General features: G+C 29.2%; 4 protein-coding genes across 4 annotated transcripts; 3 read left to right on the top strand and 1 right to left on the bottom strand.

The window, feature by feature from the left end:
* The first annotated feature begins 413 nt into the window (after nt 1-413).
* LOC128953476 (adenylate cyclase type 2-like) lies at nt 414-13,544 on the top strand. The gene is made up of 14 exons (XM_054298957.1): nt 414-740; nt 2,084-2,962; nt 3,430-3,557; nt 3,696-3,925; nt 4,774-4,904; nt 5,445-5,536; nt 6,002-6,085; nt 6,478-6,829; nt 8,139-8,309; nt 8,751-9,332; nt 9,397-9,501; nt 10,036-10,207; nt 10,286-10,330; nt 13,330-13,544. Exons 1-14 carry the CDS (start codon nt 456-458, stop codon nt 13,542-13,544), a joined length of 3,471 nt encoding a protein of 1,156 aa, XP_054154932.1. The 5' UTR covers nt 414-455.
* A 1,156-nt stretch (nt 13,545-14,700) lies between these two features.
* Nucleotides 14,701-16,951, top strand: LOC128953521 (serine-rich adhesin for platelets-like). The gene is made up of 3 exons (XM_054299006.1): nt 14,701-14,806; nt 14,903-15,231; nt 15,330-16,951. Exons 2-3 carry the CDS (start codon nt 14,990-14,992, stop codon nt 16,930-16,932), a joined length of 1,845 nt encoding a protein of 614 aa, XP_054154981.1. The 5' UTR covers nt 14,701-14,806; nt 14,903-14,989; the 3' UTR covers nt 16,933-16,951.
* Nucleotides 16,952-18,940: 1,989 nt separating this feature from the next.
* On the top strand, nt 18,941-20,743 carry LOC128953512 (septin-1-like). The gene is made up of 3 exons (XM_054298996.1): nt 18,941-19,046; nt 19,114-19,579; nt 19,660-20,743. The coding sequence occupies exons 2-3, from the start codon at nt 19,264-19,266 to the stop codon at nt 20,586-20,588; spliced, it is 1,245 nt and encodes a 414-aa protein (XP_054154971.1). The 5' UTR covers nt 18,941-19,046; nt 19,114-19,263; the 3' UTR covers nt 20,589-20,743.
* Nucleotides 20,744-21,241: 498 nt separating this feature from the next.
* Nucleotides 21,242-22,956, bottom strand: LOC128953560 (leukocyte elastase inhibitor-like). Its single transcript, XM_054299049.1, has 2 exons — nt 22,890-22,956; nt 21,242-22,499 (listed from the first exon to the last, which is right to left on the bottom strand). The coding sequence occupies exon 2, from the start codon at nt 22,486-22,488 to the stop codon at nt 21,301-21,303; it is 1,188 nt and encodes a 395-aa protein (XP_054155024.1). The 5' UTR covers nt 22,489-22,499; nt 22,890-22,956; the 3' UTR covers nt 21,242-21,300.
* Nucleotides 22,957-22,980: the final 24 nt, after the last annotated feature.

Raw genomic sequence — 22,980 nt, 5'->3', positions numbered from 1 at the left:
ATAATCATTGGTAACCAATTCATTAAGTCTATGCAATGATTACTAATATTATTATTACTAATAACTAGTGATTAGTAGTAGTAGTAGTAATCGTAATAAAAAATTTATTGATAAATGTTTTCAATTATAGCTAATGAATACATTAGAAAAATAAAATAAAATTATTTGTCACCTATTGGTGTGTTTAGGTATAGTGTCTTAGGTATAGAGTTTGTCATCTCTAGTGTTGTTGTGTTAGGTATTTACAGTAATGTCTACTGATATTAAATAGTTGTCTGAACTCATGGTGTGTTTGTTTGTTTGTTTGTGAAGTTTTTATATTGTTTTATTAGTTTATGTTTTTTTTTTTAATTGTTTGTATATGTATTTGGTATTGAATTTATTGTGTGTGTGTGTTTTTTTTGTGGTGATATAAAACTATATATAATAATAATACTGAAAATTGTTTGGCAATTATGATGCCATACGATAGGCGCCGGCGTCTACTGAGTGCCGGTTCACTCTATCTGGACGTCGATAAAGATCTTAAGGAAACTTTCGAAGAGCTAACCAAAGATGAAAATATTGGCGCAGATCTTGAGTGGCGACTGAAACCACTGAGAGCTGAGTTCAAGTCCAAAGGCAATGATGTCTTGTTCAGGAAGTATGAATCACGACTACAGCACCGGCTGTTTAGTGTACTACTGATGCTTAATGTTGTCATCAATTTTATGGACACTTTCTGGTATTTTTATTTTAAGGTTAGTTTATCTGTAATTTTTTATTTAAATTTATTTATTTGTGTGTTTTTTTTGAGTAAGCAATTAATAGTAATAATAATAATTTTTTGACTTCAAATACTTGTCATGAAATACATACAAAAAGTTTCGTAAAATAAATAAATTTATAAAATAACAATCAATTATTTAAAATTAATTAAAAATATCAATCAATTAAATTCATAAACTTATTATATAATTATAATCTTCTCTTTTTGTTTATTTATTAATATAATTATTTAGTTTTTTTTGGTAACTTATGTTAAGTTTAGATATTATTTGATTTTTTTAATGTATTTAGAAAATACAATATTTTTTTAAACAAAATAAATGTTTTTGTTTTTTATTTGTTTGTTTGTTGAATATCTTATGTTAAAAATTATTATTTTTTGATTATTTAATAGTATTTATATATTTAAAATATTTTTGTTGGTTTTTAGATAGGTTGTTTTTTTAGTTTATCTATTTAGGCTAATCAACAAAAAAAAAATCTATTTCAATAGGTTGCAATAAAATAAAAAATATATATATAAATATACAGTATAGCAATTAATAAAATAAATATAATTAAAAAATTTCATATTGCAATATAGTTGAAATTGATAGTAATAACTAATATTTATTAAATATCTATTTTTAAAATAATAATAATAATAATAATAGTAATGAAATTCTTGAATATCATTAAATTCTTATACAAACACATATACAGTACACAACATAATACTTATTAGGAAATGTCATAAAAATGATAGTTATTTTTCATTATATTTATATAATTTTAGTATATATATATATATATATAAATAGATATATAAATATATACAGTATATATATTACATATTGTATATGAATATTTTTTCAAATGTAATTATGGTATTTCGCGAAATAATGATAACAATAATAAACAAACAACTTATATATATATATATATGATATTAAATACAAATATATATACTGTATATATATATATATATTCAATAAATACAATAGTAGTTAATAAACACAACAACAACAAAAAGTTTATAAATAGTTTTGTATGAAAATATTTTTGTTGTTGTTGCTTTCAATTTTCAAATGTAATATCAAATTATTTATTTTTTTTCTAGTTATATACTATCTATAAATATATTTTTGATTTATATATATAGATATTTACTGTATATATATATATATATATATATATATAGAAATAAATTTCTAAAATTATTATAAATATCATTATCATTATAATTATTATTAGAAATATAAACTAAAAAAAAAAATTTAAATAATTATTTTTAATTAATTTCATTTTATTAATTTACAAACTATTGATATTATAGACCGACTTTATATTTCCATACCCGGCAATGTTGCGACTATCGGCACTGATAGTCTACGTATCGTTCCTCATCATTGCCCATCACAATGAAAAATGGTTGCGCACACCGTTTGCCCGTATCGTTGCGGCCATAACCGTACTGATGGCCATGATTTATGCCGAATACGGCGGTTTCCTATTTACATTGACCGGCGATCGTTCAACATTCAAATGGAAACGTTTGAGGCCAGTCTACTATCTGATCATATGCAACGAACTACTACTACCGTTCCCCTCACGTATCTATTCAATAGTGGCCACTGCGTTGATCATCGGTATCGAAATGGCTGTCACTTTGGTTTGGCCACATATGTCCGATACTAATTGTAAACTATTGACACCGCATATGCTGAACTCAACAGTGGCCACTTTCGGCGACTATTACGATGACTATAAATATCTGGTATCCGACCTGTTTTTCTACGGTTGTGCCGCATGTGTGGCCTACTATGTGGCCAATTTGTTGGAGATTGTCAATCGGCGGGCATTTCTCGATCATCGCCGTTGTGTTGAATCCAAGTTCAAGTTGAACATCGAAAAGGATCAACAGGAAGGCCTATTGGGGTCATGTCTACCCCAGCATCTGATGCAAAAAGTCAAACGCGATATCAAATCCAAATACGTCCAACTGATGGCCACTACCGACACAAACGGTGACAATAGTAAAAACCAATCGTTTTCCCGGCCGTTCAACGAGCTGTATGTCGAAAAGTTTACGGATGTGACCATTTTGTACGCCGATATTGTCAACTCTATGCTATTGACCGAATCGCTTGAATCGCCGCAGGCATTGGTCGAAACACTCAACGAATTGTTTACCCGATTTGATAATAGAGCCGAAGTATTATATATATATATTTAATATTTTATTTTTTTAGTACCGTACGTATCCGCGCATATACCCCCCTCCTCCCCACTTGGGGGCATCCGGGCTATATGCAAAAACTATGGTGCGTTATATGTGGGCTATACAGCCCCATATAAAAAAACCAGTTTAATCTGTAATGAATTCACAAATAGCCCTCCCCTCCCGATTATTGAAGTTTTTTTTCAATGTCTAAAATTAAGTATTAAAATTAAGTTGAACCATCCCTACCCCTATCGTTTCCTACTACCCCCCACAACTTTACATATATCCCCAGTAGACGGAGGGGGTATATGTGAGTTACAGCCCCAGCCATGCCATACCAGTTGAATGTATTTATTATTTATATGTGATGGGGGGGAACTATATGCGTGGACATACGGTAATTTAATTTTTTAAATTTAATTTAATTGTTTTTTTTAATTTATTTTTTTAAAATAAAGGCTAATAATTGTCTGAGAATTAAATTGTTAGGCGATTGCTATTATTGTGTGAGTGGTATACCTGAATACGATCCAAATCATGCGCTCAATTGTATTAATATGGGTATTGAAATGATTGAAATTATTAAGTAATATATATTAAAGATTTTTGAAATACATTTTTTATATATACATAAACAAAAAATTACACACAAATTATATATTTCATTCAACAAAAAAAAAATATTTAAAATAAAAAATTTTTTTAATTTCTATAACTATTTTAGAAGTATAAAAGATGAATATCAAGTGGACGTCAATATGAGGATCGGTGTACATACCGGTACCGTACTATCCGGGCTGATTGGACTGAAAAAATGGCAATACGATATCTGGTCGGCCGATACTATGAAAGCCGCGCACATGGAGCACGATGGTAAGGCCGGTTATGTACACATAACCAAAACAACACTGGATCTGGTACCCAGACATTTAAGATCCGAGTTTATTATATCAGGTATGTGTATGTGTATGTGTATGTGTATGTGTATGTGTATGTGTATGTGTATGTGTATGTGTATGTGTATGTGTATGTGTATGTGTATGTGTATGTGTATGTGTATGTGTATGTGTATGTGTATGTGTATGTGTATGTGTATGTGTATGTGTATGTGTATGTGTATGTGTATGTGTATGTGTATGTGTATGTGTATGTGTATGTGTATGTGTATGTATGTGTATGTATGTGTATGTGTATGTGTGTGTATGTGTATGTGTATGTGTATGTGTATGTGTATGTGTGTGTATGTGTATGTGTGTGTATGTGTATGTGTATGTGTATGTGTATGTGTGTCTATATGTATGTGTATGTATATGTATTGTTTGGTATTATTATTATTAAATTAATTTTTTTAAAAAACATAATATTATAAACATTTATGTAAATTTATTTATTTTTTGTAAAAATATTTAGTTTTATGTAGATTTATATGTTTTTTTTTTAAAAAATACCTTCAATTATGTATAATCATATAAGCAATGTTTATAATTTTTATTTAATTAGTATTATTATAAAGTTAGCTTTTTTGACATAGTTTAATGACTATACATTTTATTTAAAAAAAATTCAAATTATCAATATTTTTACATATTAATAATTTTAAAGTTATTGTTTAATTAATATATTGATAAAAAATAATAATAATAGCCATTTATAACCCTAAATCAATTTTATTTTTATTTTATCAAAAATAATAATAATAATAATAATAATAATAATAATAATAATAGAAAGCTGTCGTTTAGTTTTATTTTATTTTTTATTATTTTTTTTAAAAAATATTAATTAATATTATATTAATCCAGAATATAATGTAAACCCGGATGAGACAACATATTTGATACGTAAATCAAAAATACATTTATCGGCCGCAAAATATGTCAAACAATATTCACGTACCGAAAGTAAAACTGTCGATAAAGTTAAGTATCATAGAGTAAGTACAGTATTAATACAAATTTATTTTATATATATAAATATTTAATTAATATATACTATAAATAGTCTATAAATATATTTAATTTCATGGCAATACAGTATTTATGATATCATACAAAATTTATTTAAGATTTTTTTTTTCAATAAAAATGTTATCATTTAAACTTAGAAAAATGTGAATTAGCAGGGATTATAAATTTAATCCCCTTTTTTAATATTATAAAAATATTTTTTTGATATAAATTATATCATTATAATTATAAAAAATACAGTGCAATTAGTTTACATAGTGTGCACACATATCTAGCACTTATAATAATAATAATAATAATATTACGATAATTTTAATTTGATTTATACTTCAATTAAAAATAGATTAGAATATTTTAGATAAAAGTTTTTTTTTTGCAAACTTGAAATTTTTATTTATTTTTGTTTTTGTTGAAAAATTGTTGATTTTTTTTTTAACAAAAAACAATAATATACCATGTTAATTATTAAATATTTATTTAACCCCCCTACCCCCTCTCTAATGTAGAATTCATCATTATCATCCAGATCATCCTCATATATTGGTTCAACAAACCTGTCCCGCAGGAGGACTGTCCTCGAGTTAGGCAATGAATACAGGTATTGATTATTATTATTATTATTATTATTATTATTATTATTATTATTATTATTATTATTATTTGTTGTTGAAAAATAAATTATATATTTTATCTAAAAATTTATCAATAATATTATATATCAATATATATATATATATATATATATATATATCAAAAATTGTTAGTAAAATCTTAGTGATACTACTATTACTACTATAAGCTCATAATTTATAACACCATATATTTATATTATATAAATTTTTGTTAAGTGATATATACTATATATATATATATATATACTGTATATATATCACTTAACAAAAAAAAAACAAAATTATTGATAAGTTTGATACTATTGATGATTAAAAAAAATAATTTCTCGCGATTTTTATTTAATTTATTATTTTATTGATAATAATTATTAAATTTTTACAGATTTATATTAAAATGTTTTTGTTATTTTTGTTTTTATTTAATTCAATAGTTTAGAGCAATTTCGCAAAATGTTAAACTTTGCCACCGATACCATGTCTAATGCAATCGATAAGATGCCACTTAACTTGAGAAGGTAAATAAACTTGGTGATAATAATAATAATAATAATCAAAAATTAAATAAATAATTAAATAAATAAATAGATAAATAAATAGATAATACATATACCAAAAACAAACCACCACCAAAAATAAAAACCATAAAATCATTTAAAATATCTAAAACACAAAAAAATAATAAGAAACTAAATTTTATTTTATTTTTTTTAAATAATAATTATGTGAACCAAAAATAATTAATAGTTATTTATATTTTGTATAATATTTTTTGTTGCACTATTTTTTTTAATTAGTTATTTTTTTAAAATTAATATTTACATATATTTTTAATAATTTATTAATTAATTATTTAATTAATATTTATATATATATATTTAATTATTTAATAATTAATTTATTTTAAAAGACAATACGATATATCGCATCCGTCTCTGGAAATTAATCCACATTTACTACACTTTATACCGAAAAAACAGCAAACAATGAAAGATTTGGGCAAAAATCCTGTCAAACATATCCATACAGTGGATAAACCAAATGAATTGAAATATTTGACCGAAAATGACCAAATGTTTCCGATTTATTTGTACTGTTCGGCGATAATAAGTGTGGCCATTATGGTCATCCGTTTTTTGACACTATATGATGAACATACCGATTGGCTAGAGTTTTGGTATACTAATGGCAGTATTGTCTTCTACTTTACCATTGCTATCATCAGTTGTTCATTGTTTATCATTCACTATAGAAAACATGAGGTATTTATTAGACCACTATAGGTGTGTGTGTATGTGTGTATGTGTGTGTATGTGTGTATGTGTGTGTGTATGTGTGTGTATGTGTGTGTGTGTGTGTGTGTGTATTTGTATGTGTATGTGTGTGTATGTCTGTGTATGTGTGTGTATGTATGTGTGTGTGTATGTGTGTGTGTGTGTGTGTGTGTATGTGTGTGTGTATGTGTGTGTATGTGTGTGTGTGTGTGTGTGTGTATTTGTATGTGTATGTGTGTGTATGTCTGTGTATGTGTGTGTATGTATGTGTGTGTGTATGTGTGTGTGTGTGTGTGTATTTGTATGTGTATGTGTGTGTATGTCTGTGTATGTGTGTGTATGTATGTGTGTGTGTATGTGTATGTATGTGTGTGTGTGTGTGTGTGTGTATTTGTATGTGTATGTGTGTGTATGTCTGTGTATGTGTGTGTATGTATGTGTGTGTGTATGTGTGTGTGTGTGTGTGTATGTGTGTATGTGTGTATGTGTGTGTGTGTATGTGTGTGTGTATGTGTGTATGTGTGTGTGTATGTGTGTATGTGTGTGTGTATGTGTGTGTGTATGTGTGTGTGTGTATGTGTGTGTGTGTGTGTGTGTATTTGTATGTCCTCCCTGTCCTACCCCTCCCCCATATCTGTCTGTCTATTTAAATCTATTTTAGTATCTAATATATACCTCCAATTTATATCTAACTGTCCCCCAGATTAGCCTGTCTAATAGTATCTATTTTAGTAACTAATATATTCCCCAATTTGTATCTAACTGTCCCCCAGATATTAGTCTGACTAAACTGATAATAGAGATGATTAGAAAATAAACTAATAAAAAGTTTTTTTTAAAAATTATATTCAAAAAAAATTTTATTACATTAGTTTGCCTATCTATTAAAATATTAGGTTATAATAATTTAATATTATAATTATTTAATATTAATAATATAATATAATATTAATATAATATTAATATCTATTAAAATATTTGTTATTATTATAAATAGTTTTTATAAATATAATTGATAATTATTTATATATTTAAATTAACTTATACTTTAGATTTATTTATTTATTATATTTTAGATTAACATTTAGATTACCATAAATATGTTTATTTTATTTGTATTAAAAGGATTTATGAAATTTTGTTTTTTTAAATAACATTTACAACTAAATTAATTTATTATATAATTATAATTATATATTAATAATTTTCTGTAAATTTTCGTAAATTAATTTATTTTATTATTGATTACTAATGTTTTTTGTGGTAAATTTATTTTTTTAATTTTTTAAATTTTCAGATTCCCTACTATTACAGAGTATTAATCTGGTTTTCGATAACATTTTCATTGATATTGATTGCATCACTGGAACAGATCCAGTGTCCGGTCAGCGATCGGGTTAAGACTCAAGAGGAACGTATTGAAGACATCGATCGACATAACAATAGTCACGAATGTCTTTATAAATGGGTATTTAAAAAAATACATATACCGTCCGTACGCGCATATAGCCCCCCCCCTAAGGTATACGGGGTTATATGTGAATTACAGCCCCCATTAACATGTAACATTATATTACAGCCCCTATACTAAAAAGTTTGATTTATTGAATTGACAAATAGCCCCACTATTGAAGTTTTTTTTAAATAATATCTAAAATTAACACTATGTTGAACCATACCCTATCGTTTCCTACCCTCCCCCCACAACTTCACATATAGCCCCAGTAAAGGGGGTATATATATATATATATATATGAGTTACAGCCCCATCTAAAAAGTTGATTTTTATTACTTAAAAACAAGCTAGGTGGAGGGGGGGCTATATGCGCGTACATACGGTTAATTTTTTTTAAAACAAAAATAACTTATTTAACAATTAATTTTTTTTTCAACACAATTATATACAAAGAGCCGTTACTATACCTATTCAACAGTATTGGCCATAACATCCATATCGATGTTCATCCGTATAACTCTATGGCTGAAATTCATATTGAGCACAGTTAGCCTGGTATTGGTCAACGCCCTGACCCAACATCATCGATGTTCAGTATTCCTGAAAATCGACACATTCTATAATAAACAGGATGTCCAGGAACTGGAGTTTTTCAGTCCTCGATTAGCTCACATGCAGTACCTGTTTGTTGTCTATCTAATGTTTTACATAATTGACCGACAAATCGAGTATATCCTCCGATTGGACTTTCTATGGTCAGCCAAACTCAAACGGGAACGACACGAAGCAAAAGTTACCCGCGATATCAACCAGTTATTATTGAAAAATATTCTGCCCATACATGTAGCGGAACGGTATCTGTTGAATACACCCGATGCCATCACTGTCGATGATCTATACTACGAGGCCTATAGTTCAATAGCGGTAATGTTTGCGGCTATACCTAACTTTTTTATCAATGAGTCCGATACCGATGCCGATGACGGTCTGAAAATATTGGGAATTTTAAATGAGATTATCTGTGAATTTGATCGGGTATTCAACAAAAATATTTTTTATTTTCCGGTTATAATTATCGGTAATTATTTTCTCTCATTAGTTATTGGCTGTACCGACGTTTAGTCATAAAATTGAAAAAATCAAAACAATTGGCAGCACTTATATGGCCGCTTCGGGACTGAAACCAGGTAGAGGTTCAGTAGATGTAAGTATTTTTTTAATTGTGTGATATTTATTTTTTAAATTTATTTATTATTAATTTAGTGGGAATTTTAGTGGGATTTTATTGGGCATTAATTGGGATTTTAGTAGGAATTTATTGAGAATTTATTGAGAATTTAGTGGGAATTTATTGAGAATTTATTAGGTATTTATTAGGTATTTATTGGGAATTTATTGAGAATTTATTGGGAATTTATTGGGAATTTATTGAGAATTTATTGAGAATTTATTGAGAATTTATTGGGAATTTAGTGGGCATTTATTAGGAATTTATTGAGAATTAATTGGAAATTTATTTGGAAATTTATTGAGAATTTACTTAAATTTGGAAAAAATTGTCGTTTAAAAATGCAATTAAAAAATGTTCACCCCCTATACCCCCAAACTTTTAAGAGATTTTTTGCCGTATACCCCCCCCCCCCCCCCTATGCCCTCCCATGAAATCGAAAACATTTAGCAACCCTGATATATATATATATATATATATATATGTATTTATATTTTTTTATTTGCATAGAGTGTTATCAGTGTTGAGGAACAGTTAGAAAATCTTTATGTATTGATCCGATTTGCTATGGCTATGATGAAGACATTGAGAAAATTTAATAACCGTATGAAAGAGTCGGATGAACTGCACAGGGATTTTCAATTGAGAATCGGTATAGCAATGGGACCGGTCATTGCTGGAGGTATAGCTTAGATATTTATTTTTAATTTAAAAAAAAAATAATTTATTTAAACAAATTTATTTATTTTTTGCAATCTAGTTGTCGGTTCAGTTAAGCCACAGTACGATATATGGGGCGACACAGGTATGTGTATGTGTATGTGTATGTGTATGTGTATGTGTATGTGTATGTGTATGTGTATGTGTATGTGTATGTGTATGTGTATGTGTATGTGTATGTGTATGTGTATGTGTATGTGTATGTGTATGTGTATGTGTATGTGTATGTGTATGTGTATGTGTATGTGTATGTGTATGTGTATGTGTATGTGTATGTGTATGTGTATGTGTATGTGTATGTGTATGTGTATGTGTATGTGTATGTGTATGTGTATGTGTATGTGTATGTGTATGTGTATGTGTTTGTACAGTATGTATGTGTGTGTATGTGTTTGTACAGTATGTATGTATGTATGTGTGTGTGTCTGTGTTTGTACAGTATGTATGTATGTATGTATGTATGTATGTATGTATGTATGTATGTATGTATGTATGTATGTATGTATGTATGTATGTATGTATGTATGTATGTATGTATGTATGTATGTATGTATGTATGTATGTATGTATGTATGTATGTATGTATGTATGTATGTATGTATGTATGTATGTATGTATGTATGTATGTATGTATGTATGTATGTATGTATGTATGTATGTATGTATGTATGTATGTATGTATGTATGTATGTATGTATGTATGTATGTATGTATGTATGTATGTATGTATGTATGTATGTATGTATGTATGTATGTATGTATGTATGTATGTATGTATGTATGTATGTATGTATGTATGTATGTATGTATGTATGTATGTATGTATGTATGTATGTATGTATGTATGTATGTATGTATGTATGTATGTATGTATGTATGTATGTATGTATGTATGTATGTATGTATGTATGTATGTATGTATGTATGTATGTATGTATGTATGTATGTATGTATGTATGTATGTATGTATGTATGTATGTATGTATGTATGTATGTATGTATGTATGTATGTATGTATGTATGTATGTATGTATGTATGTATGTATGTATGTATGTATGTATGTATGTATGTATGTATGTATGTATGTATGTATGTATGTATGTATGTATGTATGTATGTATGTATGTATGTATGTATGTATGTATGTATGTATGTATGTATGTATGTATGTATGTATGTATGTATGTATGTATGTATGTATGTATGTATGTATGTATGTATGTATGTATGTATGTATGTATGTATGTATGTATGTATGTATGTATGTATGTATGTATGTATGTATGTATGTATGTATGTATGTATGTATGTATGTATGTATGTATGTATGTATGTATGTATGTATGTATGTATGTATGTATGTATGTATGTATGTATGTATGTATGTATGTATGTATGTATGTATGTATGTATGTATGTATGTATGTATGTATGTATGTATGTATGTATGTATGTATGTATGTATGTATGTATGTATGTATGTATGTATGTATGTATGTATGTATGTATGTATGTATGTATGTATGTATGTATGTATGTATGTATGTATGTATGTATGTATGTATGTATGTATGTATGTATGTATGTATGTATGTATGTATGTATGTATGTATGTATGTATGTATGTATGTATGTATGTATGTATGTATGTATGTATGTATGTATGTATGTATGTATGTATGTATGTATGTATGTATGTATGTATGTATGTATGTATGTATGTATGTATGTATGTATGTATGTATGTATGTATGTATGTATGTATGTATGTATGTATGTATGTATGTATGTATGTATGTATGTATGTATGTATGTATGTATGTATGTATGTATGTATGTATGTATGTATGTATGTATGTATGTATGTATGTATGTATGTATGTATGTATGTATGTATGTATGTATGTATGTATGTATGTATGTATGTATGTATGTATGTATGTATGTATGTATGTATGTATGTATGTATGTATGTATGTATGTATGTATGTATGTATGTATGTATGTATGTATGTATGTATGTATGTATGTATGTATGTATGTATGTATGTATGTATGTATGTATGTATGTATGTATGTATGTATGTATGTATGTATGTATGTATGTATGTATGTATGTATGTATGTATGTATGTATGTATGTATGTATGTATGTATGTATGTATGTATGTATGTATGTATGTATGTATGTATGTATGTATGTATGTATGTATGTATGTATGTATGTATGTATGTATGTATGTATGTATGTATGTATGTATGTATGTATGTATGTATGTATGTATGTATGTATGTATGTATGTATGTATGTATGTATGTATGTATGTATGTATGTATGTATGTATGTATGTATGTATGTATGTATGTATGTATGTATGTATGTATGTATGTATGTATGTATGTATGTATGTATGTATGTATGTATGTATGTATGTATGTATGTATGTATGTATGTATGTATGTATGTATGTATGTATGTATGTATGTATGTATGTATGTATGTATGTATGTATGTATGTATGTATGTATGTATGTATGTATGTATGTATGTATGTATGTATGTATGTATGTATGTATGTATGTATGTATGTATGTATGTATGTATGTATGTATGTATGTATGTATGTATGTATGTATGTATGTATGTATGTATGTATGTATGTATGTATGTATGTATGTATGTATGTATGTATGTATGTATGTATGTATGTATGTATGTATGTATGTATGTATGTATGTATGTATGTATGTATGTATGTATGTATGTATGTATGTATGTATGTATGTATGTATGTATGTATGTATGTATGTATGTATGTATGTGTGTGTGTGTGTGTGTGTGTGTGTGTGTGTGTTTGTACAGTATGTGTGTGTGTGTGTGTGTGTGTGTGTGTATATGTTTGTACAGTATGCATGTGTGTGTATGTGTTTGTACAGTATGTATGTATTTATGTATATGTGTGTGTGTGTGTGTGTATGTGTTATAAAGCAATTAATTATTAAATTATCTTAAATTATATCCAAATATTTCAATTAATATTATTATTATCATTCAATTTGATTGGTTGGTTGGCTATTATTAGTGAACGTCGCCAGCCGTATGGACACCAATGGATTGCCCGATAAGATTCACACTACCGAAGAAGTGGCCAAAATTCTTATTGCATTTGAATCGGATTTTCGGCCCAAATGCAGGGGAACTATGATTATCAAAGGCAAGGGTCGGCTAACCACTTATCTCATTGATGGCCATCAACGGGACGACAATATTGTACAAGAAATATACGGATTGATCTGATTTCATAAATTTTTTTTTTAGGATAATAATAATAATAATTATAATTTATTTAAATTATATATATATTAAAAAAAATCAATTGTGTATATGTTTTTTTTGTAGATTAATTTATATTAATATTTAATAATATTTATTACCCATTTTAAATTATGATATGACATGTATAGATGTTTTAGTAATTAATTAATTAATTAATTAATTAATATAATTGATTGTATAATTTTATGTGTGTGTGTGTGTGTAATAAATTTATTAAATTATACAACAAAACAAAATGTATTGTTTATTACAAAAGTGTGGTTTATTTTTGAGTATTTAATTAAATTTAGTTTTATTTTTTTTGGTTCAATTTATTAAATATTTATATTTAATTTGATTGTATTGATAGACATTATCAAAAATATTTAAGTTTTATTATCTTATATAACAAAAATAAGTTTTATAATAATAATAATAATAATAACTAATGATATGATTACTTAGATGATTATATTTTTGGTTAGATTTGGTTATTGTTAGCTATAATTGGTTATAATTTTTTTTTTTAATTACAGTAGTATTTTATTGATAAAATTTATTATATAATAAAATAAAAATTATTAAATAAAAATAAGTCACTAATCAGATGATATAAAATAATTTTGATATCAATCAATAAAAATTTATTTATTTAGTTTCAATAATAATAATAATCATAACTAGTTTTAACTAGTTTAATTTGGGGGAAATGGGGGGGGGGTAAATTCATACATGTGTATATTTTATTTGTAATTTTTTTGTTATTGATAATAAATAACGATATAAATTATTTTTAAAAAAAACTTAACTTTTTTGTTTCATTCAAAATAACGTTTTATATTTTTTGACGTAATTTATTATTATTGATATTATTTTTATTATATTATTATTATACAGTCATTGAAAGTGAAAAAAAATTTAATAATAAATATATGATATATTTTTTTCTCTAATAGTAAACATTGAATGGATATATCATATCATATGTATTATTGAAATACACATTTGATTTGTGAATACTAATTGAATTAATAAATTTAATAATAAATTTAATTATTAGTAAATTACGAAACATTTTTATTAATAATTAAAAAAAAATTATTATATAAAAAAAAATTTATTGATTTTATTTGTGTGTTAGTTGTATTGTATGTATGAAAACATGTGTAAAAATTATTAACAAACTGTTTGATTATATCAATTGATTGATTGATTGTTAGGACCATTAAAACTTAGGACAACAGGTTTGTTATAACTATTATAATGTGATTATAATAAATGCCATAAAACTCTATTAATTATTAGAAACTAAATTAATTATCAATTGATTTGTTATTTAGTTAAAAGTATTGTACGGCTATATAGTGTTAAAAAAGTCAACTTAATTATTATTAGTGTCCACTTTATATGATAATAACGGCCACACAATGACCGATACTGTGGCCAGTGGTGGTGTTGGTGGCGGCGGCGGTGGTGGTGGCCATCATCATCCCTATCATTACGCAATGAATATCGGCAGTACCCGATGTGAACCGATGTTGGCCAATAGTACGGCGGCGTCTATGTGTTTGCAGCGACGGCGACCACAACGACAACTCGATTGGACGTCGATCGGCAGTCTGGACGGTCTGATAGCTCAAGTGGAGAGGACACTCAACAACGACGATAGGTTAGTTGGTTGGCCACTGATTGTGTGTTTCCGGCGGCGGCGGCCGACAATATAGACTATTAAAAACATGTTGTCTTGTATTTCCCTATAAAAAAAAGTTTGGACGAAGAGCTCAATACCATCGCAACAGCCAAGACTACTAAACAGCAGTCGAAAACAGCTGTAAAGACACGAATCTATAGTCTGTCGAAAGTCAAGAAGAACGAAAAGAAATGGCTTAAAGATGTCATTCTCGATGGCGGCGGCCATCAAACAGATGATGAATCCGATGTCGACTTAGAGTTGTTGTCGTCATCGTCGTCGTCGTTGTCGTTGTCGTTGTCGGCGGCGAACATGAAATCCGATGATTGTATTCGCGAAATGCTTCGCTTTCATAGACTGGATAAGAAAGTTAGGGACGATTGTCGCCATCAAACAGCCGCTGCTGATCCACAACAGCTTATACAATATCAACAACACTACAACAGTACAAGTCTATTGAATCCAATTCAAGATGAGTTTATGGTGTCGTCGTCGTCGTCCATGAAGACAACGACTACCACAACCGCCACCACTACTAATAAAAAGCCCAAAAAGGAGAGCCACCGAAACGGTAGATCAAAGTCAACAAAAACAACAACGACATCAATGTCGATAAAACCAACAATAATAACTATACCACCGATAACAGTCATCACGGGTACTGTTGCCGATATGATACCAATTAAATCATTGTATTCAGAGGCAGCCGCCGCCGCGGCCGCCATCACCACAACAAACTCCAGTAGTAGTAGTAGTAGAAGTAGTTTATCATCGGCTCTACTGATCGGTACTGATCCGTCACCGCTGCTACTACTGGACGACACCACAAATTCAATTAAAATTGCAACAAAACTGAAGAAGATTTTAAACAACGACTTAAACGACATACCATACGATACACAGCTGCCAAAAGAGATCTTTCAAACGGATAGTCCATATGTTGAACAACAACAACAACAACAACAACAACTATCGACCGGAACTACTACTACCACTACTACTGGTAGTAGTAGTTATGTAACCAATCGTCTATTGACCGATAATATCTTCGACACTGTCGACGACATGTATAGTTCAACTGTACAACAAAAAACATTATTATTATCATCACAGCCGCTGCCGCCGACGCCGACACCATCACCACTGACACACCCACACCAACAACACCAGTTGATAACAAATTTTTTGATACCAAATCTACCGTCAGTTACTTCCACCACCAGTTCATCATCGATATTACTGAACAATAAACAGTCGATGACTACTACTACGCCGATGACGATGACAATGACCTCAACGAGTTTGCCGCTGGTCAGCGACTATCAGTCGTCAATGAATGCCCGCCGTAGACGCCTGTGGACAGAAATGGCCCGCAAAGATATACCCAGAGCTTACAAACGGCGACAAATTCAGCGAAAACAGTCGCTAAACAATTGCCAGAAGATTGCCAATTGGTGTCACAACGATCACCACAACAGCAACAACAATAGAAAGCGATCGCTTGTCCACCGAAAACGGTTGTCCATTGGTGTGGTCAGCGGCGGCAGCAGCGGTGGCGGTTGTAGTGTCCAATACGCCAGAGCTCGACGGCTAACCAAAGAAATGTTAGACTATTGGAACCGTTTCGACAATAAATCCATAAACAACAAGAATTGCCGATTTATATCCATTAGTATATAAATAAATAAATAAATAATTAATCAGTAATTGTGTGAATCAAACAAACAAATTAATAGTAATAATAATTTTTTAAAAATCAATTTGAATATACCGTATATATAAAGTGGTCGACAAAACAAACAAACAAAAAATGTTTGTTATTTGTTGGTGTAGTACCCAAACAATTGCCATAAAATGTAATTTATTTATTAATTGTATTTATTTATATATATTTGTTTAATTAAGTAATTTATTAATTTAATATATTATTTATTAATTTATATAACTATAATTGTCTAATTTTTGTTTATATGTATTGTATAATTTGATTTACCCCCCCCCCCAAATAATTATGTATGTATGTGTGCAATACAATTATTATTGTAAATTATTATTATTATTTGTAGTAGTATTATATAATTATAATTATATATATATTTATTTTTTTTGATACTGTATTTTGAATGTAAAATTAAAAAATATGAAAAATTAAAGTAATAATTATATAATAACATATTGGGTAAAAAAAATTTTGAATTTATATAATATATATTACGGTAATATATATTTATAAATTACTGTATATTTTTGTTTAAACATATGGTAGGTATATGTGTGTAAAAAATTGAAACTATTATTATTATTTACTACCTGTATATACTATTATTAATTAATTTAGACACCCAGGTAGGGGACCCCACCCACCCACCCACCCCTCACCACTTTCGCAATAAATTTTTGTATAATAATTATGTGATTTAGTTATACTACCTATAAATGTTGTTTAATTATAATAAATCATAATTAAGATAATGTTATCGGGGGGGGGGGAAGGGGAGGGCTTTAATCACAGTTATAAATTACATTTGATTAGTTAGGCTAGATTTATGTGTATTGATTTAACTTACTAATGAAATTAGCTAGATAAATATTATAATTTTGTTTTGTTTAATTTATAAAAAAAAAATTATCCAGTACAAATTGTCTATTTTACTAAAATAAATATACATTAGTATACATACTGTATATGTATGTCGAAAAAATATAATGTTTAATTAATTCATTACAAGTTTTTTTTTTAATTAATTAATTATTATTTAATTTTTTTTTTAAATTAATTATTTAGGAGTTTATCATTTAAGTTATAAATTTATTTATGATATTATAGATTAATACAGTTATATAATTAAACAAAAAAAGTTATATATAATAATATATTGTTTTTAGAGATTTACAACAAAATTTATAACACAAAATAAAAGTATTATAAATAAATAATACTATAAATAATTTTGAAGATATATTTATAGATAAAACGGATGACAATTGAATGGGATGGGAGAAAAAAAGGGGAGTATAGAGGATAGGAAAGTTAGTGTACATAACAGTGCTGTCAAACAAACTATAACAAAATTAGTCAACTGTTTTTAAAATACAAGTATATTATATACATGTATATTATACAGACTGTATAATACAGTGTATAATATACATGTATAAAGCCATCATCAAGTTTGAGAGCACCCGTACCTTAACTACCAGTGTTGGCAGTGACAAAATGTTTGTATATATAATATATATTATATATATAATACAAAGCGTATTATACGCACAGTACAGTATAATACATGACCAATTTGGTTTAACAAACAAAAAAACTTTTTTTAGGGCCACCTATTGCTAAAAAGCATTGATATAGTAAAAAGTAAATCATGTTTCATATAATAATAATAAATATAGATTTAATATTATTATTTTTATTATTGAATTGTATTTTAAATTATTTGATTTTTTATAACTTAAAAAAACAACGATTATAATAATAATGCATTTTTCTAGTAATTATATTTTTACTAAATATTTTTTAAAAAGTAATTTTATTTTAACATACAGTATATTAGTTTTAAAATTTGTATAATACATGTATTATACAAAAAGTTCAACAAAAAAAATTCAAAAACCTTGTATTTTTCCAACCCTAGTAAATACATGTACTGTCTGTACATAATAGGGCGCACTCTCATAGCATATGTACTGTATGTTTGAAAAAGCAGTCAAACAATTATTTGTTTGTTTCAAACATTAAAACAGTCAGTCATATACACAATGTATAGTAAACTATAGCCTAATAATCGGTAACCAATAAAAAAAAAAACTTTTTTTATCATCAATTAATTAACTTATTATTTGCGGTACTATTAGTTGTCCGATTGATTTGTCACCCGTCCGTCCGTCCGTCCTATTGGCCACCACTTGCTTGTCATAACCCACCGACCGATATCGCAACACTACTAGACCTATCACACACACACACACACCCGCCCATCTATACTAACCACACATAGGATAGTTATGTCGGTTGAGACCACCAACTATCTCGGGTTCGGTAATCTACCGAATCAGGTCCACCGAAAATATGTGAAAAAAGGTTTCGAGTTTACGCTGATGGTGGTCGGCGATAGCGGTCTCGGCAAGTCTACGCTAATCAAGTCGATGTTTGCCTCGTCCTCGACTGCCGCCACTCCCGGCTCCGCCGCCGCCGCCCATCCTATTGGTGTTCAAAAAGCCCGCCGTATACCGCCGGTCAGCGATCAACTGGAGTCGACATTGAAGATCGAAACCAATACACTGGATATTGAGGAACGGGGCGTCAAACTCAAGCTAACCGGTTAGTTATGATAGTTGACCATCGGTTTGATTGATTGACTAATTAGTTGTTTTTTTCGGTGGACACACCTCCACCTATAGTGGTCGATACGCCCGGTTTCGGCGATTCACTGGACTCGTCCGACTGTTGCCGACCGATCATCGACTACATCGACGAACAATACGAAAAATATTTGAATCACGAATCGGGTCTAAATCGCCGACACATTAACGATACCCGTATTCATTGTCTGTTTTATTTTATATCGCCAAACAATTACGGTCTGAAACCGCTGGACATACAGACAATGAAATCGTTGCATCAGAAAGTCAATGTCATACCGATTGTGGCCAAATCCGATTTTCTGACCAAAGATGAACTATTGACGGCCAAAAAGCGTATACTGGCCGACCTGAAAGCCCAGTCCATACAAATCTATTCGATACCCGATTGCGATCCCGACGAAGATGAAGACTATAAGGAACAGGTTCGGCAGCTGAAGTCGGCCATACCGTTTGCGGTGTCGTCATCGTTGGAGACCTACGAGGTCAAAGGTCGCAAAGTACGTGGCCGTTCATATCCGTGGGGTATTGTCGAAACGGAAAACCCGGAACACTCGGACTTTGTTAAACTCAGGACAATGTTGGTCACACATATGCAAGATTTGAGGGAAGTTACCCAAGATTTACATTACGAAAACTATCGATCCCAGCGATTGGTCAACAAAACAACTAGCGGATCGTCCAATTCGGACCTACGAAGCAATTACGGGGACAGTATTAGTATAGCGTCGTCGGCCGATGACCTGCAAAGAGATCGACTACTTCAGGAAAAAGAGGCCGAATTGCATCGGATGCAAGAAATGATTGATAGGATGCAAAAAGAGATGCAAATGAATCAAAAACAACTGTCCTCTTCCTCCTCGGGAACGGCCGCCGCCACCCATGTCGGTGACCAAAGACACCAACAACACCAGCAGCCGCACAACGGTAGTAACCAAAGTAACGGTAGTGGATTGGCCACCGATTAGATATGGATGCGCACACACACACACACACAGACCCGACCACCACCACTACCACATGAGTGGTCACTGTCCGCACATCCCGTCCCCCGTCTCTATATATATATATATATCTCTCTCTATGTTTTAAATAGCTTTATATAAATAAGTATTATTTTTTTGCTCACAAAAAAAACGCAAACATTTTTTTAAAAAAAAAGTATAAATCTCTGGGGCTATTGAATGAATGCCTTAATTTAAACAAAACAATTGCCTTAATATTTTTAATTACCGGTTATTACAGGTATGTATGTACTGTATGTATGTATGCCTTTCCCGATATTGATATATATAATGAAATACTGTACCGAAATATGTGAAAACTTTTTGTTTTATATATACTTTTTAATTATTATTATTATTATAATTATTAATTATATAAATTATTTTTAGTTTTATTATTATTATTATAATTTTACTTATACTGTATTTGCCTTATATTATACAGTAATTTATATATAAATTTTTTTATATGAAAAGTTGTATTAATTTTTTTTAAAATTATTAATTAAACAACAATTTTATTCTCAACAATAACAATACTGTATGTATTTATATAATAATTATAAATATATAATAATTAATTAAATAAAAAAATAAATTTTTAAATTTTATTTTTGTCTAATAGTAATATAGTGTAGTAGTAGTAGTAGTGGTGGTATATATACACCGGTAGTTTTTAAGCACTGGGATCATTGCATTCACCCATAAACAGTATCGACGATATCTGGTTGTTGTCATCGCCAGCCGATTTGGTGACCAATAGATACAGGAATGGCCGATCGGCTTTGAACGTCTCCATCCTAGGCATTGACATACAGTTGGCCACAATGACTGTAGCGGCCGCTGCTTCCGTACCCTCTTCGGACATATCGATAACTACTTTCTGGTAGACTTGAGATATATAGACACCACCATTGGCCGATAGTCGGCTAAAGTCGGCTGCACCGCTCTGGTCAAACATTTCGGTAATTCCCGATTTGTTTAGCGCCGGTATTAGCTGATGACTAGATTCCACTTTAAATTTCGGTAAATACAGATCTACTTCAATACGGCGCATACCAGCTACCAGTTCGTTGAGTGTTTCGGCATTCAACTGACTAACCAACTGTCCTAATGTCTGGTTGTCCTCCTTATCGTCGTCGGGCAATAGCAACAACATAGTGGCCTCACAATTACTATAGTCCAGTTCAACGGCTCGGGTCTTCAATCGTTGACTATAGCCGAACGGCAATCGCTGATAGTAGTGCTGATACATCATCTGGACATCGATTTTGTTGCCCGAGGCGGTCGTAAACTTGTCCGTAAATGTCAGGTCTTTATTAAACTGCGATTTCCAGACACCTTTGAAGTAGAGGGCATTGGCCAGTATAGCGACCGTCATATTGTCGATACTTTGGATGATATCCTGAATTTTGCCATTAGTTGCACTACTGATGTCAGCGTTGATCACCTGAACTGCTTCCCGACTTTTGAAATCCAATTGTCGGGCCGTTGCCGACAAATATTTGGTCACTAATCGCCTGTATTCCTCTTCAACTGTAAATTTATGGTCCGTATAGATAAGGTTTGCATTTTGGACGGCTGTCGAATTGTTGGCCAATGTTGCCGAAAATAGTTCACCAATTTGTTTGGCCAGCGATTCATATTCACTATCGGCGGCTGAGTGGTGGCCAATAGTTTTGCCAAACAACGCCAGGGCCAGCTGTTGGCCAGTTGTACTGCCGGTGCCCAACAGTGCCAGCGATAGGGCGGCCGATAAGGAAACGGGCGAAAATACTACGTTTTGTTGGCCATCGGCGGCGGCTAACTGTTTGTATATCTTAAACGTAAAGTCCAATAGTGGCGATGATAGCGATGAAGACATTGTTTTTAAATCTATAAAAAATAGATTTTTTAAATAGTATTAGTATTTAAATCCTGAAATATTAATGATTTATATCATTATTATTATTATTACAAAACTATACAAATAGTTAATAAATTAGTTGAAAAAAAATAATTTTTTTCAAAGTATTAGTAAATTATTATAATTTTTTTTATGAAATGTTATAAATTATAACTAACTGTATATACAGTATATATTTATTAATAATAGTATTAATTAAATTTTATGATTTATTATAGACTTTATATATATTGTATATCAAATAATAATTTTTATGACTACTAAATTGCTAACAATATTAATAATAATAAAATAGTAACAAATATTTTATACAATAATTTAATTATATATATATATATATATATATATATATGACATACCTGTATTTTTGTTATATTAAAAAAAACAATTGATATTTATATTAATATTTAATTTTTGATAAAATGATTTTTTAGTTATTTGTACTAAACT

This window comes from Oppia nitens, unplaced genomic scaffold, assembly GCF_028296485.1.
Source record: "Oppia nitens isolate AA-2021 unplaced genomic scaffold, nextdenovo-longstitch-racon4-pilon3 scaffold22_pilon_pilon_pilon, whole genome shotgun sequence".
In the NCBI taxonomy this organism is placed as follows: domain Eukaryota; kingdom Metazoa; phylum Arthropoda; class Arachnida; order Sarcoptiformes; family Oppiidae; genus Oppia; species Oppia nitens.
This window is presented reverse-complemented; position numbering and strand designations above follow the sequence as displayed.

Bases quoted from the DNA above. Each gene is read 5' to 3' on its own strand.
- LOC128953512 (XM_054298996.1), top strand. From the start codon at position 19,264: ATGTCGGTTGAGACCACCAACTATCTCGGGTTCGGTAATCTACCGAAT. The intron at 19,580-19,659 runs GTTAGTTATGAT...CTCCACCTATAG, and splicing joins CGTCAAACTCAAGCTAACCG to TGGTCGATACGCCCGGTTTC.
- LOC128953560 (XM_054299049.1), bottom strand. From the start codon at position 22,488: ATGTCTTCATCGCTATCATCGCCACTATTGGACTTTACGTTTAAGATA.
- LOC128953476 (XM_054298957.1), top strand. From the start codon at position 456: ATGATGCCATACGATAGGCGCCGGCGTCTACTGAGTGCCGGTTCACTC. The intron at 5,537-6,001 runs GTATTGATTATT...TTAATTCAATAG, and splicing joins GAGTTAGGCAATGAATACAG to TTTAGAGCAATTTCGCAAAA. The intron at 9,502-10,035 runs GTAAGTATTTTT...TTATTTGCATAG, and splicing joins CAGGTAGAGGTTCAGTAGAT to AGTGTTATCAGTGTTGAGGA.
- LOC128953521 (XM_054299006.1), top strand. From the start codon at position 14,990: ATGACCGATACTGTGGCCAGTGGTGGTGTTGGTGGCGGCGGCGGTGGT. The intron at 15,232-15,329 runs GTTAGTTGGTTG...TATAAAAAAAAG, and splicing joins ACACTCAACAACGACGATAG to TTTGGACGAAGAGCTCAATA.